At 36.0% G+C, this 16609-nt stretch overlaps 2 protein-coding genes across 7 annotated transcripts in view; one reads left to right on the top strand and one right to left on the bottom strand.

Moving 5' to 3' along the window:
• Positions 1-13139, top strand: part of nuf (rab11 family-interacting protein nuf) — a 46044-nt gene extending 32905 nt beyond the window's left edge. For 4 of the 6 annotated variants that reach the window (XM_069040718.1, XM_069040759.1, XM_069040750.1 and 1 more), the window contains 8 exons: positions 297-341; positions 4299-4337; positions 4402-4528; positions 10615-10779; positions 10835-11091; positions 11141-11435; positions 12124-12159; positions 12278-13139. In XM_069040718.1, coding sequence (XP_068896819.1) covers positions 297-341; positions 4299-4337; positions 4402-4528; positions 10615-10779; positions 10835-11091; positions 11141-11435; positions 12124-12159; positions 12278-12403 — 1090 coding nt within the window. In that variant the 3' untranslated portion in view covers positions 12404-13139. The remainder of the gene's footprint in view (positions 1-296; positions 342-4298; positions 4338-4401; positions 4529-10614; positions 10780-10834; positions 11092-11140; positions 11436-12123; positions 12160-12277) is intronic. The other 2 variants (XM_069040724.1, XM_069040732.1) reach the window with 2 other exon arrangements.
• Positions 13077-16606, bottom strand: LOC138125405 (fas-binding factor 1-like). The gene is made up of 6 exons (XM_069040695.1): positions 15487-16606; positions 14808-15423; positions 14304-14758; positions 14021-14253; positions 13299-13910; positions 13077-13243 (listed from the first exon to the last, which is right to left on the bottom strand). The coding sequence occupies exons 1-6, from the start codon at positions 16214-16216 to the stop codon at positions 13163-13165; spliced, it is 2727 nt and encodes a 908-aa protein (XP_068896796.1). The 5' UTR covers positions 16217-16606; the 3' UTR covers positions 13077-13162.
• Positions 16607-16609: the final 3 nt, after the last annotated feature.

Raw genomic sequence — 16609 nt, forward strand, 5'->3', positions numbered from 1 at the left:
TACTGGAATGAAATTAATGATTTGTTGGAAATGAAACACCATTACGGACCTGTCGCTGTTAGATACAATCTACAAATCTAACGTGAGTTATTTTCGTCGCACATCTTTGATAGAGTGACGTTTTCAATACCAAAGCAAACTAAAGCTCTTTTAATGATTTATCCTTCTGTCCGTTTTTATCACACCCGCGCCTTAGATCCCAAAAGGGCTCTATTGAATTTTCTTTCCGTATACGTCTCATATAAACCCCTTGCGGATATCCTTCGTCTTCGTTAATTTTGTTCTTTCTTTTGCAGCCACCAGGATAACTTGCCAAATCGGAGATGGGGTTCTTTCAGGCAGTGAGTATTTTACTTTGGCTTTTTATGTTCTCCTTTTACGAACGACAGCCTGATATTCACGTAGCATGGCTGAATTACGGAAGAGTAGAAATGGAAATGTTTATTTTGATAGGATTTTGCATCCTGCTTTTTATTATATTCTTGAAATAGTTATCTTTGTTGTGTTACATATTAAGAAACTCATCTCGTTTTGAATAGAGTTTTTATCTAAAATTGTACCTGAGAAAAAAATCTGAGACTGTAGTCACCTTGGTGAAAAATCGTTTAGGTTAAACGTACTGTATCAGTTTATGTGATTCGATTTTGATTATTTATTGTTGTTACTACGCTGCTGCTAATTTAATTTTGCCTCGAAGGTCGCTCATAAAAGCGATTAATTGATAAACGTTTGACCAGGTACGGGCAACAACACCAAGAAACTATTGAATTATGTTGGCATTCAACGAATTGATTCAACAGTGAGAAGTTATCTCCGATTTTTCGTTGTCGAGATTTTTTTTTTTTTTCTTGAGTTCGTAATGTCACAAATGTAAGTTATGTCTTTTTTATGTATGTACATAAATGATTTCAAAGTTAAAAGAGTTTATGGGCTTTAAAAGTCGACCTGATGGTGTCAGGAACAATGGAAATTGCAGCGTGCAATGGTTGTTGTGGATGTTTGGTCGCCGTGCATGGAATATTATTACCACAGCATACCAGCACATTAGATCTGTAAACTGTGGTTTGGGAAATAATGGGAATTGAAAATTAACGGCATCATGTATTTGTCATTGTTTTTGTTAAACTGTTGATTAACCTTTTCGCTCAAGCACTCTTCTTTTTATCAATTTTTGGCAAAATTTATTTTGTAAATCAAACATTTAAGAAATAATTTGTCGAGTCTGGCAGAAAAAAATGGTACTTAACCGTAAGAAACTCTGCCGTAAAAATGGAAGTCATTAGAAATAATTAAAATTAATTATCGATTTCTCGAAAGTTTAAGTGGGTAGATTACGTAATTGTTTTTAAAAACTAAATAAAGTCCCGTTCATTACTATCTGTCCACCAGATAAAAAGTCACGTTGACAGAGTTACCTTCTAGCGTTGCCAGTTACCACATAATTATCAGATTTGAACATAGTTTTTGTGCAGTTCTCATGGAATATAAAATATCCACATAATTTTTTATTCTTCGCGTTAGCGAGGTGAAAAACGTTTAGGAAATGTATACACCTCAGGTTCAGAATTCTTCATACAGTAGATATTGTTTTTCTATCCTTTTTCTATATTTTATATTTTTTTATGTATACATCGCCTACATATAGTTTATTTTTTAATCAAAGAACCACAACACCGCAATTTACACCCAAAATAGAACTGACAACATTGTACACTTCTGACATAGGGTGAAAAATTTCATCATATAAATATTGAGCTTATTAGAGAAATTAGTAGCGCAGCATGTTAATAAAGTTAATAACAACTGATAACAACTAATTTCAGAGTTTAATAAATGTCTTACTTTGCGAGGCATTTTTAATAACACGTTCAAATTTTAAATGCGAGTTTGCGTACTTTCAAGGACATTAAAAATGACAGACGTTGGCTGGTATAGCCAATAGATATCATTAAATTCCCTAAATTTAGTAAAATTTTATTGTATTTGCAAGCCTAAATCAACAGATCGTGGTTCTTTGATTAAAAAACAGACTATCTACTGGGTGCCCCAAAATTCGCGGAACAAAGTAGTAGTACGTTGTTAAGTAGTCATTAAGAGATCAGGTAAAAATGTTTAAAAAAAATCAATCCTCTTTTTTGTAGAAGATATGGACCTATTCGTTACACTAAATGTGGCAACATTTAAAAACATTGTATGCATCCCAATAGTCTGCAAATATTTAATTTTTGTTGTATCCATGGAAATGAGAGGGAAAAATCACAGCCGTGTTGGCGTACGCTGTTTGAGGTAAAACGAACATAAAATTACTACTTGGAAATGCTGGAAATAATGGAGAAAATAATTGCAAACCTGATCACAATCTTTCAAAATTATTAGGCCACTGGCTAGTAAACGACAAATAGTCAAAATCTTTTTTATTATTTAAAATAAATGAGATCAAAGCTACACCTTTTGGGCCCCCATATCTTCAAATCTAAGAGGTATAGAATTTTTTAATTATTTTTCTCGTTATTTTCTAACATGAATTGGCATTACCTCATTGAGTTGTTCCGCGAATTTTGGGGTACCCAGTATAATCTGTTTCAAAATCAAAAATCCACCAACACTGCATCTTACCTCGAAAACACAATCGACAACGTCGCCAACTTTTGTTTTTAGTGTCTGCAAATGTCAGAATAAAGTGAGGTTATGAAAGAAAACTGTAGACAGTCGTTTTGGTCGTAGTTCATCGTGTTTTTTTGTTCTCATTCTATTATTTCATTCAAAAGGTATGATATGGTAGCTACCACCTTTTATACATAATATGTAATTATTTTGTATTACATAAGTAAACTCAACAGTTCTCAGTCAAATTTTGGCGGGAGGTTGGGCAACCCGAAAAAATGAAACTTATTCTAGGGATTTCTTTTTTTCTGCCAACATAATTCAACAGGTGGTGGATTTTTGATTTTGAAACAGATTATAGATTTGTTAACAAGAAATTACTCCCTAGGATTTAGGGATATTTGTTACTAGGTTGCGATAAATTTGGTTAGGTTGGAGGCTATGTGATTTCTGGTGACAAACAAAAGATATCGTAACCATGTCAAAAATGTAAGGGAGCGAATTCCTTGTAGCAGTTGCAAATGGATAATTTCTCGCTAACTGATCGATGTTTTTTCATTTCACAATCAGTTTTGGTTTCTGGCGGGATATTTAGTTAAACTTGCGCAAAGAATCTCTCAATTGGTCATTTTTAAAATTCTAGTTACATACAACATGAAAAACATAATTTCCCTAAAAGTTCGAATCCTGGGGAGTAATTTCTTGTTGACATTACTTTATTATTGTATGTACAGTTGCGGCCGTTGAAAACTCAGACACTTTGACAACGCCAAACTTTTAGCTTTGTAAATGGGATTGAAAGTGACGTTTCTCAAAATGTCACTCAAACATTATCCACATTAATTTCTCTCGCAATGGCTCTTATACTCACACCGTCCTTCAGTCAAACACATTTTTGAAAATCAGATTGTGTGTTATAAATTTTTATTTGACTAATTTTGTAAGATAAAAATAGCCCTGCGTACCATGTATGCTTACAAATTTATCTCTTCATCCATTTTACATATTTATCACTACCTAATCCGACTGACAGGAAACCGATTATGTTGGGGTTGACGAATGAATTTAGCTTTAAGCTCGTCCTGACCTCATTTCCGAAATAAAATTAAATTTGAACCCAAGATTAAAATTTCTCCCAAACCTCGAACTCGAAGAATTTCAGTACACATATTGCTAGGTCAGTGTCAGTGATCGTAAGTTAAATAACCGAGATGACGCATACTTGTACCACTTTGCATGATTTTGCCTTCTTCTTGGCTGTAGGCGTGTAAGGTAACTTTTATGGTATGCGAGTGGGTCTCATGGTTCAATATGAAGACAATGTTGCCAGTTCACAATGTTATTCCCGCAATGTGATGTCAGATCAAAATTGAAAGTGATGCTGAATATCTTACCGAATCTCGATTAAAATTGCAAGTAAATTAATCGCGAACTCGAGTGCTTTACCGAAGTAAAAATTCAGCAATTGCAGTTTAATTCGTTAATTGAAAATTTTCTTCATTTAATTTTCCGTGCGGTCTTATAAGATTAGGTGAGATTTTCCTTCACCAATGAAATTTATGTTAATCTGGCAACGCTGAATTGCAAAACTCTTAAGGAAGTGTGAGTTTGGATTACGTTATGGGTTAGCCGTCTGACTGTCATATTCTTTTCTCGTCACTCGCCTTATTTTAACCGGAATGTGTCTGTTTCAGCAACGGGAAAAGACAGCTCGGATCGAACGCCTTAGCCAGGTGAGTCTCGACAATCCAACGTTAGATTGTAGTTTCTTCAAATGTGCACCATTGACACTCGAAGTGATTACAGTCAATTATACCGCAGCTCCAGCTTCAATTCGTCAGGGAGGAGCAGCACTTGCGACACTGCCGATGACATGTACTCTGATGCTTCCCTCGAAGAAGACGTGCATGACCTACACCATAAAGTGAGTTGTAGTTTTTAACCGAGAATGTCGCGTAATTACTTATTAATATTTAATTTTGGTTGAAAAAGAAAAAATAAGAATTCTGTTAGTCATTCGACCAACCCACGTCAACTCATAAGCCACTTCGTGCTCGGAATTTGTAATGTCGAATGGAAACCGACGAGAAGCTGTAAATCATATCCAAAGGCGTAACAGTATGCAGTTCGCGGAGAAATTTCTTATTTATTGGTCGAGAAATTTTATGTTTTTATTCCGGCACCAATTAGATCAAAGAAATGTCAACGGCAGAGTTTAAAGCTTACGCTATTGTCTCTTTCGCGTTTCTTGTTGCACGCAGACTAACAAGAACTTCACAAAATTGACAGTTACATAATGTAGTTATTGTGTATTTTCATAATGGTGTTTGCAAGTGGAAAGCGTATATTAAAGTATAATTTCTTTATTGATTAGGAAATCTTTATTTGTCAATGAGTATATTAACTTTACGTAATCTCCTTTTTGTGTTCTTATCTTATTTGAAGTCGGTTCTTCAATTACGACCCGCCAGTGAGACTGTGTCATGTTTAAACGATATAAAAACATCATTGTAACTTTTGACGTATTGACAAAGATTTTTACTATCCTCGTGAATTTTATGCAACACAATTTTTTTCTGTGTGTTATGTTAACTAAACTACAGGTTTCATTCAACACGATGTATTGAATATGTATATGTATTTTAAAGTAGGTCGTGTGCCATGTTTTAATTTATGCTGTAAATAATAACAATAACAAATTGTGTTTTATTTTTTATGTAGATTTAAAAATAATTAACTGACAACTAGTGAAGTAAATATTTTGGAAAATGGCACACACAATAATTGTTATGGATATTTAAAAAAAGTTTCGTATGTGTGTGATATACGGGTTTTTGGCAAAATTATCTTGTTATTTACTGGAAAATTTTTAGTTATAATCTCCCTAATTAATTGTTTTGGATATTTTTTCCGAGCTCTCAAATGTATCCACGAGTTGCAGACGAGTGTCTTATTTATGAATAAAAGCGTGAAAGAAGAGCGAGAAAAAATTATGGAAACTAATTCTCATGCACGTGGAAGAACAAGAAAATCGCACCAAGTAATTATTATTTGAGGGGATGTATTTATTTTAAATGTCAAACCTGCAATGCAAAAACTCTATTTTCATGGCAACTAGTAATTAATAAAATGGTTTGACCAATGGCATACCTACACGAACAATATTTTCACAATGTTTTAAATGGTCAGTAATTTTCGGAAATGTTTGTTATTGCCATGACAACCCTATCCAAGTCCAAGCTTTCTTTAGGATGTTATTACAGGCGCGCGAACTTAAAATACGTATCAATATTATTAAAATATAATACAGGATTATTATAAATACAGTGAACGGCAAAAGTATGGAATAAATTCATTAAAAATTAAACATTTTTTTTTTTTCAAAAAAATCTTTGGACAGGTCAATTTTAATTTATAAAAATACATATTTTAATATAAAATAAAATTCCAAGCAGTAATTTGTTTTCGAGTTATGACGTCTTCGATAGTTTTTTTCAATGGAAACCCCCTATTTTTTTTCTTGATTCTGATAGCCCTTTTCATTGTCTAAACAACAGTATAAAATTTTTGTTATCTTACATGAGAAAATTTTTGAAAAAAAAAATAATAAAGTTGGAAAAAATAAATTTTATAACGATCAAAAACTGTGTTAGTAAGTACACACTTAAAATTATGGAATTAAATGTTCGAATTGTCATCCCTCAGCTTGTTGACAATAAGCAAGTTTATGAAGAAATTCCCCAATCAAAATTAAAATTTCTATACGTTGTGTTTCTGTTAAATGAGTCATTTTCTAAAATGTTTTGTAAAACAAATAACACATACGAATGAAATTGATAGTTAAGCTTGTTTGACACGATGCTAAATTTTGTAGAAAATTTGTGAGAAAATGAGAGAGACCCTCGATCAGGACCAATGAACGATCAGGATCATAGTTGTCTTTGTCAGATCCTGATCGTTCATTGGTCCTCTCTCATTTTCTAATAAATTTTCTACAAAATTTAGCATCGTATCATACAGCCTTAACATTTGACTGTTTGATTTACCTACTTGATTTTTTGACTTGCTTTTGTTTGTTATAAAATTTATTTTTTCCAAATTTATTATTTTTTTTTCTCAAAAATTTCCTTATGTAAGATAACAAAATTTTTCTACTGTCATTTAGACAATTAAAGGGGCTATCAGAATCAAGAAAAAAAAATAGGGGGTTTCCATTTAAAAAAAGTATCGATGTACTTTTATAAATTAAAATTGACCTGTCTAAAGATTTTTTTGAAAAAAGTTTTGTTTAATTTTTAAGGAATTTATTCCATACTTTTGCCGCTCACTATATTTCTAACATCTAGTTGGCGTAGCGCCGCACCTAAAGCATAGCGCACAGTCACCTATGAGACGTGAGAATGTGAATAGAAAATTGTATAATAACGTAAAGATGCTTAGATTGTTGTTGTACGGAAAATTATTTTGTTCCTGGCAATCACACAGCGATTGATTTTTCTCATCGTTTACTTAGTAACAGTTTAATAATCAGATTTTGTATCGCAATTTTATGAACGTCGCATTGGTTGTAACGAGTATTCAAAGTAAATTGTGGTCAAGCGGGCCGTGGTTGCTCTCTCTTTTAGTTGACAAATCCTTCAGGTTATCCTCAACTTTATTTGTAGTAATAAATGACAAAAGTTTTCTCTTCAATTTAAATTATTTCCCGAACTCTGTGAACGGTTTCTACAATTCGACAATTCCTACTGATGATCGTCCACTTCCGCTCTTTCGTTCTACATTTCCTGCTTCACGAAATATTTAACAGGTGATGAAGCTACGCCATACCTACATTAACGGAAACAAAAGCAAGCACCACTTGTCCACACATTTTTTTGAACTCACGTTACAATCCACAATAGACAATAATTTAATAACATTTGATTAAATTTTAATTTATGTGTACCAAATTGTTACTTTCACGATTATTAGCTTTAGTTCAATTTTTTTGTTATTCAGAAAAATCAATGACGTATTTATAATGTTATCTAAATTTCCTTTAATAAATATCTTTTTCCTTTAAAAATGACGTTCTTTTTTAGACCAACAGTTTTGATTATTTTTTATTGGTTACTTTCCAAAACTGAAATGTCAAATTGAATTTTGATGTGATAAATTAGATAATCACACTAATATTGTTGGCGTTTACATAATATGCCTCTTAAATAATGGACTGTTAACATAAAAGTGCAACACCATCATGCATCATCTTATATAAACGCCAATTAACCTACTTAGAAAAAAAATATTTGAACGCTGTTTTTAACATTTTTAAATAAATCAAGTATTTTCCGGTGCAACACCTAGGTATATTATTAGCACCAAAAGAAACTTCAAAAATAAACAACTTGTATAAAAGTAGGTTGCTATGTTTCTATCTGGCATTTTGCGTCGAATTGCAGGATTTTATAGTACTGACCCAGGGACAGTCATCCAATTTAAAATATTCATAGGGCGAATGTCCATAAAGCCTTCGTAAAATCTGCATATAAAGTGGCAACTTCGTTTTTTCAAAATTCTACTTGGTTGTCGTTCAGATTATTATAGGTTGTGAGTTCGCGTAACGAGTCACCAAACAACAAAAATGAATCCTGTAATGTTGAGAAAGTCCTTGACTTAAGTAAGTAAGTACATGTGTCAGTCTTCAAACCGTATCTTTGTAGACGGATATTAAGGGAGGGGTTTCCGGTCAGACAAATTTTTAATCGAACCTATAGCTTAAACATGTGAATTTTCTCTATTGTTCTAATTACCTCGAGTAATAACATTGCATAACACAAAAAAAAGGAAGAAGGTCAATCTTAATTGTGCGGAAAAATTCTTTAAATTTGTATCCGCCTCGAACCAATTTACTTTTATGTGTGTTCGTTCCTGCTCCAAAAACCGATGCATCCAACGGCCTTTGGCAACGCTCCAAACCCATGACAAAATCTTATTTTAAATAATACCGTTTTTTAACGTGTGTTTTGGTAGAACATCCACAACGTTGAAACTTTTCAAAGCATCTGAAGCCCAGTCGTGTCACCGGCGTCGATAAATTTATTTTGCCACTGGAACAGGCCCAATTAGTTTAATTAGCTGTCATAATTGGACGTAATCGCAGAAAGAAGCCATCACATGCGTTCGAATTACCATAAGCCGCGGATTACGGCTCGTTAGAGGCCTCCGAAGACACTCTAGCATCTTCTGATAGTGAACGGTCGGATGGTTGGCATCTGCATGCCGGTTGTTAATACAAAGTCCATGACGTCACTCAACACATACACATTGCACGGCTGATAGAATCAGTCGCCGGTTTTAACTGAAAGCGTAAGGCGCGGTTGCAGGAACTTGAATCCTCGGCGGTCGTTTGTTTACTCGATTCTTCACCAATTCGTCCTCGCCAGTGACTGTTGTGCAGGTGTGGTGCCATGTGATATGCGGCGTCCCGGTTACGCCTATTTTCCAAAACTTCACGGTTTCCTGCCGGTCGCGTCTCCTGCTACGACAAAAACATCCGTCCCCAGTATTCATAATTGAATTTAAACGCCAATTTCGAACAACGCCGGAGCAGAAACGGCGAATATCGGATTGCAGCGACTGGAACAAAAGCGCAAAAGTGCTTGTCGACAAGTAGGAAGATGCCAAAATCGCCGACTTTCTCGGGCAGGGAAAGGCGTTCGGTGTCTTCATGCCGCAAATCGATTATCAGACGCTGTTAATTCGATTTCTTTTTTGTGGGTGATCAAGGAACGTTGCGGAACTCTACCTGATTTTGCGCCGCCAGGATAAATAAAATTTTGGAAATGAGTCATTTTGTGAATCGCCCATCCCCCCATATAGTTCGACTAAATATAAAGTTTGCAGATTTATTATTAGCGGGCGCCAATTTACAAACTGACACAACACACTAGATAAGTCAGGGTTATCGCCGCCTTATCAGCTTCTGTGTATGACACAGTTGAACACTCGACAGTGTGTGTTGGTGCTAGTTGACATTCCGTTTGTAGTAGCTTAGTAGACTTAATGGGTGATTAACTAAAAATGAGTGATGATGAAGATGATAACTCGTACGTTCCCGAAATGGACTACGACATGTGGGAGGGTCAATTCGAATTTATCGGCCCTACCGACTACAATTTCACACCGCAAGGGCTCCTGAGGCCGCCGCACCATCTACCATATTCTGTCAATGGCGTTAAGAAAACTCCCGCTCACCAGTGGTGCGAAGAAGTGTCAGATCACGTACGTCAAAACGTTACAAATTTACATATTTGCGATGCAACGCGAAGACGTTGCACCGGTATGTGCAAATTATTATGCAATTCACGACTGCATTAGCGACTTAGTGATGGGTGACTAACGGCCGTTACACGTTGGTAATTTGAGGTTCAAGGGAAAATTAATTTCAATTATAAAAGTGAATCACAAGTTTGGGTGGAGCCAACTATTTGTTTATTTAATTTTTATTTCGAACTGTTTACACTCGTCACATGTTCGGGGAAAAAACTTACATTTGGAACAAGAAAGAAGAAATTTATTAAGTGTTTAACGCCGATACGATAAAATCAGTGTCCTGTTGTATAATGAGGCACTAAAATTTGTAATGAATTTTGTTGTACAAAAAAATTTCATTTCTTGTAATTGAAAGATAAAAAACAGTCCACATGTTTTTGTTATTTAGTATTTGCATGTCTCGATATGTTTAAGTCTGGAGGTTAAGCAAGGGTTACTGACGGCGTACAAAGTATTAAAATAAGGAGTGAGATAGGAGCGAAAAATATCTTGTTTAAAGAGAATATCAAGAATCGTCTTATATGTGGGTTCTTATTTTCTGCGTCGTAAAATATCCGCTAATAAAATTCTGTTCCGTTCCTTCGACATTCTAAGCCGCGTCCTGATTAGATTATCCATTTCGCCGCCTCCCGCATTTTGCTTAGGCTTGTAGCGTTCGATCGATGTGCGATTCTATTTCGACCACTATTGTTGCAGTTCCAAGTGCTTCAGCAGCAAGTAGGCGTGCTGCAAGATTCCGCACACCAGAACGATGAGAGATACACGAGAGCCAAGTCCGACAATGCCGCCCTCCAGGCCAGGGTGATAATGCTGGAGGAGCAATTGAGGGACACCGAAATGAGATACGACGAACGGTTGCAGGTAAATGAATTGCGGAGGTAAATTCGCAGGGGAAGTTTAAACGTGGGCAATGCAGGACGAACAGAGGAGGTCTAGAGAGTTGCTGAACAGATTGGAGCGGGAGAAGCAGTTGCAGTTGGAGAATGCCAGCATCAGACTGCACGGGGCCGAGACGGAAGCGGCGAATCTGAAAGAGGAAGTGTCGCGGCAAAGGATGCGAATAGAAAAGCTGGAAGGCGAGAGGAAAGAATTGACGGATCAAATTCAGGAAGTGACCAACGAAGTGATACTCGCGAAAGAGCAAACCACTAGCTTTAAGGAGAAAGAACGAAGGTAGTCGGTTGCTGTGGAGTTTCCGGCGGGGTAATTTGTTTGTTTGCAGACTGAACCAAGAGTATGAAGCACAAGTCCAACTAATAGACGATTTATCTCGAGAAATAGAAAGGTTAAGATCTGAAGCTCGGACGCCCGCCTTACCAACTACCTCACCTGAAACGATGCGACTCGAAGAACTTCACGAAGAAGTGGCCAGTCTACGAACGAAGAATACTCAGTTGCAAGAGGCCAACGACGAGTTACAAGCTAGTCTACTTCACGCAGGAATCGAGCAAGGGAGGATGCTCACTGCCGCCGAAAATAGTCTCGCTGCAGAACTGGAAGCCATGACACACGACGAGGTGAGTTCAAGTCACCAATCATCATCTTGGTTCTCGTTCGTTGCACCCACCAAATAAACGCATTTCGTGGTTTTATTTTTTAACAAGATTGTACAAACAAGACCCTCAAATTAGAACGTTTATAACTTTGTTTATTCTGGGGAGTGGTTGAAAAGCAGACGTGTGTTTAAAGCAACAGATTTTATATTTTCATTATTCTGTCAAATATTTGTAATGTGCCTGGTCTCGTGGTGGCAACGTAATTTCACGCCAGACGTACAAATAAGGTTGAAAAAATCTATAGTGCAAGGTTGGAGAAAATGTAGGAATCTGATCAATATTTAACGATCTCGGGTTATTCCACTTTACTTATATTTATAGATACTTCTTGCTTTCATAATTTACTTAAAGGTATTGTATGGCAACAAAGAAAATAGAATGGCATAGAAATTTAGTTTTTTACCGAGAGAGAGAGAAATTCTAACGCAACTAATACACGAATGAAATTGCACCAGATTTTAACACTTGCCACTAGTAAAAGAATTTTTTGGAAAAATACAATTTCTGGCAAAAACATTTCACAAACTCCATCTTCTGTAGTCGTCAGTCGCTTTGCATAATAGAGCTTACATGATACGCACGTTCTTATTAATTTGTGATTGCTTTTTAATGGGTTGCTGGTCGCTTATAAATGTCTTTCTGTTTTTAGCCTGTCATTCAACATGATCGTGATTCTGTAGCTAAGGTATGCACCGTTAATTTAATTCAATAGTTAGATTCACAAGCTGCACTGTATTGTGCTTATCAGCATTACATTTCCATTGATTGATTCGCAATTCACCGAGGGAATTTTTGTTTTTCAGATGCAACAAGCTCTGAAGGAGCAGCAGGAAGTAAATCTTCAATTGAGGTGCTATATTGATGGAATTTTACTCAATATTGTTGAAAATTATCCACAATTACTTGAAGTAAAGCATAGGTCTGCATAGTAGGTAGTGGATAACTAGACTATTTGTATTTTAATGTTTTATCTCTGTACATATACCCAGTTAAATGAAAATGTATTTATCATTACTTGTTGCGAATAATTGTATAATGTTTATAAACTAGAGAATATGTACATAAATGTTATAAGTAGCTCAATGGTCCGTCCATTTTGTGATTAGACACTGTGATTGGTGGATGTTTATAGAGATTGCTACTTAACAAAATTACGCATTATTTAATTTTTATAATAATTTATTCAAGTGCCTCGCTCTAGAATGTTACTTTTTATCGTTGACCTTTGCAATTTTTATAACAAAACTAATTGATTTTCGAGATTTTAGGAATAAAATGTTTGAAATTTTATCAAGCCTGGTTTGCAGCAGGTCTTGTTTAAGCCAGGAATAAATAATGTGTATTTAATAATCATTGAAAGAGTAAATAACTGATATTTTAATTTATTATGTGTATATTTTTGTAAAGTTAATTGATCTAAGAAAGCTACTTGTTCCCAGTATTTATAGATATTTGTATATTTTATATTATGTCAGTAGTAAACCGGCCTACTTTAATGCTAATCTGTGTACTTAAGTCAGTTTAATTTGAGACGCAGGTGTAAACTATTAGAAATATCTAAGTTTGTTATTACAGTTGTATCAGAATAAATTTAGATTGGAATATTCTTATCAATATATTTTTATAAACGTACAAACCAGTAATACATTAAACGCATTAAAAATATTGTAATTGTTGATTGTCTTAAGTCACATTGGCACATTTTCTTCGATGTTCAACGAAGATTCCTCCTGCGCTTCCAACCGAAGACGAATAATATCGTTGTCGACCTAGCAAATACAAAAAACAGGCATTGATAATGCAAATCGCCGACGCAAAACTCACATTGTCGTATCTGGAAAAATACGGTGCGATCAGATTAACCGAACTGATGTTGAAGTTGTTTTCGTCTAGCTTCTGAGGATCGGCAGAACACAAGCTGCACTTTTTACTCTGACGCGCCAAGGTGTTCAACGCAAGCCGCTCCTTAGAAAGAGCAATTTTTTCTTCTGCCAACTTCCTCTCTCTGTTGGCCAACGTAACCAACTGATTCTGCAAGTCCTTCAGTCTTTCGTTGTACTTATTTTCCATTGTTTTCGATTCGAAAATGGCCTTCTCTCCTTGGCCGATCTTGCGTTCGGCGTCTTTCATCAAATTGTCCAATTCATTTTCTCTCAGACTCAGTTTTCTCTCCTGGTCTAATAAAGTTCGCTTCAGTTTTTCTACCTCGCACTTCTCGCGGTGAAGCTGTTCCCTCTCTTTGTCCGTCAGCTCTGCAGCTTCCCTCGCTATTTGCACAGCCGCTTCTATTTCAGTCTTGGCCCTTTGTGCGTCGTAATTCATCACTAATTTGCTGGAAGTTTCCAAACGGGATTTTTCGGCAGAAAGTGATAACTTCTCCTCGGTGAGTTGCAACATCATCTTTTCTTGTTCGGCCAAAATTGATTCTTTTAACGTCTGGAAAAAAATCTCGTCAGCAACAGCGAGCAACTTCCTGCTTAATCTTGCCTTTGGCAAGATCTTGCACCTAAACTAACTAGCAACATGGCGCTTTCAACGATTTTTACCTTTAATTGTTCTCTTTCCCGTTCGATTGCAGCTCTGTTAAATTCTGCTTCTCGATCCATCGCCGCTGACCTTGCGGCCAAAGTGCTAGCTGCTTGCTGAAACGCCCATCTTTCTTCACGACCGTTTTGATTCTGTTCAGCAATCTTTGTCTCCAATGTTCTAACCAAACCCAAAAGCTCAGCTCTTTCCTTCTCAGCGGCCTCCCGACATTTTTCTAAAGTAGTTCTCATCACTAAAAACAATCAAATCAACAAACAATGCAGAAGAAAACCTTCTAAATACATATTATTTCGTGCTCCTTGGCTTTTAAAGATTCTTCCCGTGCTTTTGAAAGTACACCATAGTCTTGCTCCACGCGATCCTTCAGGTCTACAAGATTTCTACTGTTGGCATACAATATATCTATGTTACTGTCAAGTTTCTGAAGATATGAACTTGATTCTTGAAACAGGGACGTTTCCGATTTTTTTGTCTGTTTTATGTTTTCTAGAAGAGTAGAGTGTTCATACTTGATTTCATCAATAATTCTATTACTATTCTCTCTCATTTGTTTTAATTCTTCAGAATGTTGAATTTCCATATCTTGCATTTTTTGTTTATATTTAACAATCTCTTCGTCGTGTTGTTGCTGCAGAATTTTCAACTTTTCAGCAAACGCTTCAGACACTTTGTCAACGTCAGTCTTCAGACGAGTTTCTACAGATTCTAGCGTTTGTTCCAGTAAACTTAACTGCTTCCTGAAACAAAAAATACAAATCTAGAAGTGATGAGGTGTAAAACATTTACTTGTAAGATTCTTCCAACAAAAAAATTTCTTCGTGTTGTCTCTGCTTCAACGCGTTAATTAAATTGTCGTACAGCTTCGTATTTTCTTCGCTTGTCGACTTCTTCAGTTCTTCTGTTTCTTCTTGACTTGTGTGTTTGGTAATGGGCGGTTGCGCAATCAACATCTGGATGTGGTTATTAATTCTTTCCTGCTGAAGTCGCATGTTGTTCTCCATTATTTGCTGCTTAGCAAATTGTCTTTCCAAAAGCGTATTAAACTGCTGTTCCTGTTTCATTAAAACCTCTTGTTGCTTGTGCTGCATTTCCGACAAATTTTCTTCGTACTTTTTCAACTGAAGAACCATCAGAAGCTGTGATTCCTGCTGTTGGAGTGCTGTAGCGGTATTTTGATACTCCATGTGTGAATGAGCCAATTTCTGCTGAGTTAAGATGGAATTCAAAGTAGTTTGGCTTTCTTCAGTTTCAACTGGAGCACTTATTGCTTCAACAGTTTTCATTTCAACAGGTTCTGATATCGGAGCAACTTCTGGCTTCGGGTGTTCTTCCTTTCTGCTTAGCAAATTCTCAGATTTGCTTTGTTTAATTGTAGCGCTGCCCCCCAACCAATCAGGAAGACCTAAACAAAAATTTATTAAATTATCATCAAAGTTCTAATCAACAGAACAACAATCAAAAATACCTTGATCAGAAATATTAGGAGTGCTCTTGGAGTATACAGGTTTGGAAACAGGAGCTTCATCGGAACCACCAAGAACCACTTTTTCTTTAGGCACAACAGTATCGTCTTGCTTTGGTGTAGACACTGGCTCGTTGCTGAACAGACCTAGAGGATCTAAAAGACCTCCTGACTGCCTTCTACCTCTTCGACCCTCTCTGGGGGCCTCGGTGAACTGCAAATCTACACCTGGAGTTGGCGGCGGTTTCGCCGTCGAAGGGGTCGACACCGCCGCAGTCTTGCTCTTGCTTTCTTTAAGAATGTCTCCAAAACTTGGTTTCTTCACTGAATCTTCACTTTTAGATGGTCCCAAAATACTTTCCAGCAAATCCATTTTCTTTCCTACCTTGCTTTCTTCCGTCGGTGCTTCAGTTTTACTTTGTGGCTTCTTTGTAAGACCCAAATTGCCCAAAATGTCATCGTCATCGTCGAAGCTGATTTTTTTGGTGAGTTTTTGACTTCGTGAAGGGGATTTTGTGTCTCGAGAATCCAAACCCAACCAATCATCTGATCGCTTTGGTGCTTGACTGCTCTCTGCAGGCTTGTCGGAAATGTTGAATAAATCAGTAATCGATTTCTTTTCCGGGGTTTTTGTCAAACTTCCTCTTTTGGCTGCAGGTTTAGGTTCATCGAAGAAGCTGTCGTTGCTTCCATCGGACAAGATATCAGCCAAGGGGTCGTCACCGAAATCCATTGTATTTTCAAATTTGTAAATTGTATTATTTTGGTTAAAACACGAAAAACACTTCTAAAATAAATGTATACTTTTGAAACGAGGTTTGTTTGCTTTTAACACAGTTATTGATTGATTGATGGTCGAGTAAGCCACCGGTAGATAAAAGTTGTTTGCAACTCCATGGAAACTAACACCGACACAAACAAAGCAAAGAAATAAAGAAAAAATTTATAAATTCAGACAACATTTAAGCAAAAAAATGTATGAATGAAAATATATTTTTTAAAAAGAATTAATTGTGTTATTTCTAAGGAGGGAAGGTAGAAAAGATTTGGGTGAAAGATTTGATTTCAAATTAACCGCCTCGCTTTGTTTAAATTTCGTTACCATGGTAATTAAAGGCGGTCAATA

This window comes from Tenebrio molitor, chromosome 1 (genome assembly GCF_963966145.1).
Source record: "Tenebrio molitor chromosome 1, icTenMoli1.1, whole genome shotgun sequence".
NCBI classification, from domain to species: Eukaryota; Metazoa; Arthropoda; class Insecta; order Coleoptera; family Tenebrionidae; genus Tenebrio; species Tenebrio molitor.

Excerpts from the sequence above, each read along its gene's own strand:
- LOC138125405 (XM_069040695.1), bottom strand. The coding sequence starts at position 16,216 with ATGGATTTCGGTGACGACCCCTTGGCTGATATCTTGTCCGATGGAAGC. Across the intron at positions 14,759-14,807 it reads TTGTTGGAAGAATCTTACAA|GAAGCAGTTAAGTTTACTGG; the intron begins GTAAATGTTTTA and ends TTTTTGTTTCAG. Across the intron at positions 13,244-13,298 it reads ATTTTTCCAGATACGACAAT|GTCGACAACGATATTATTCG; the intron begins GTGAGTTTTGCG and ends TGTATTTGCTAG.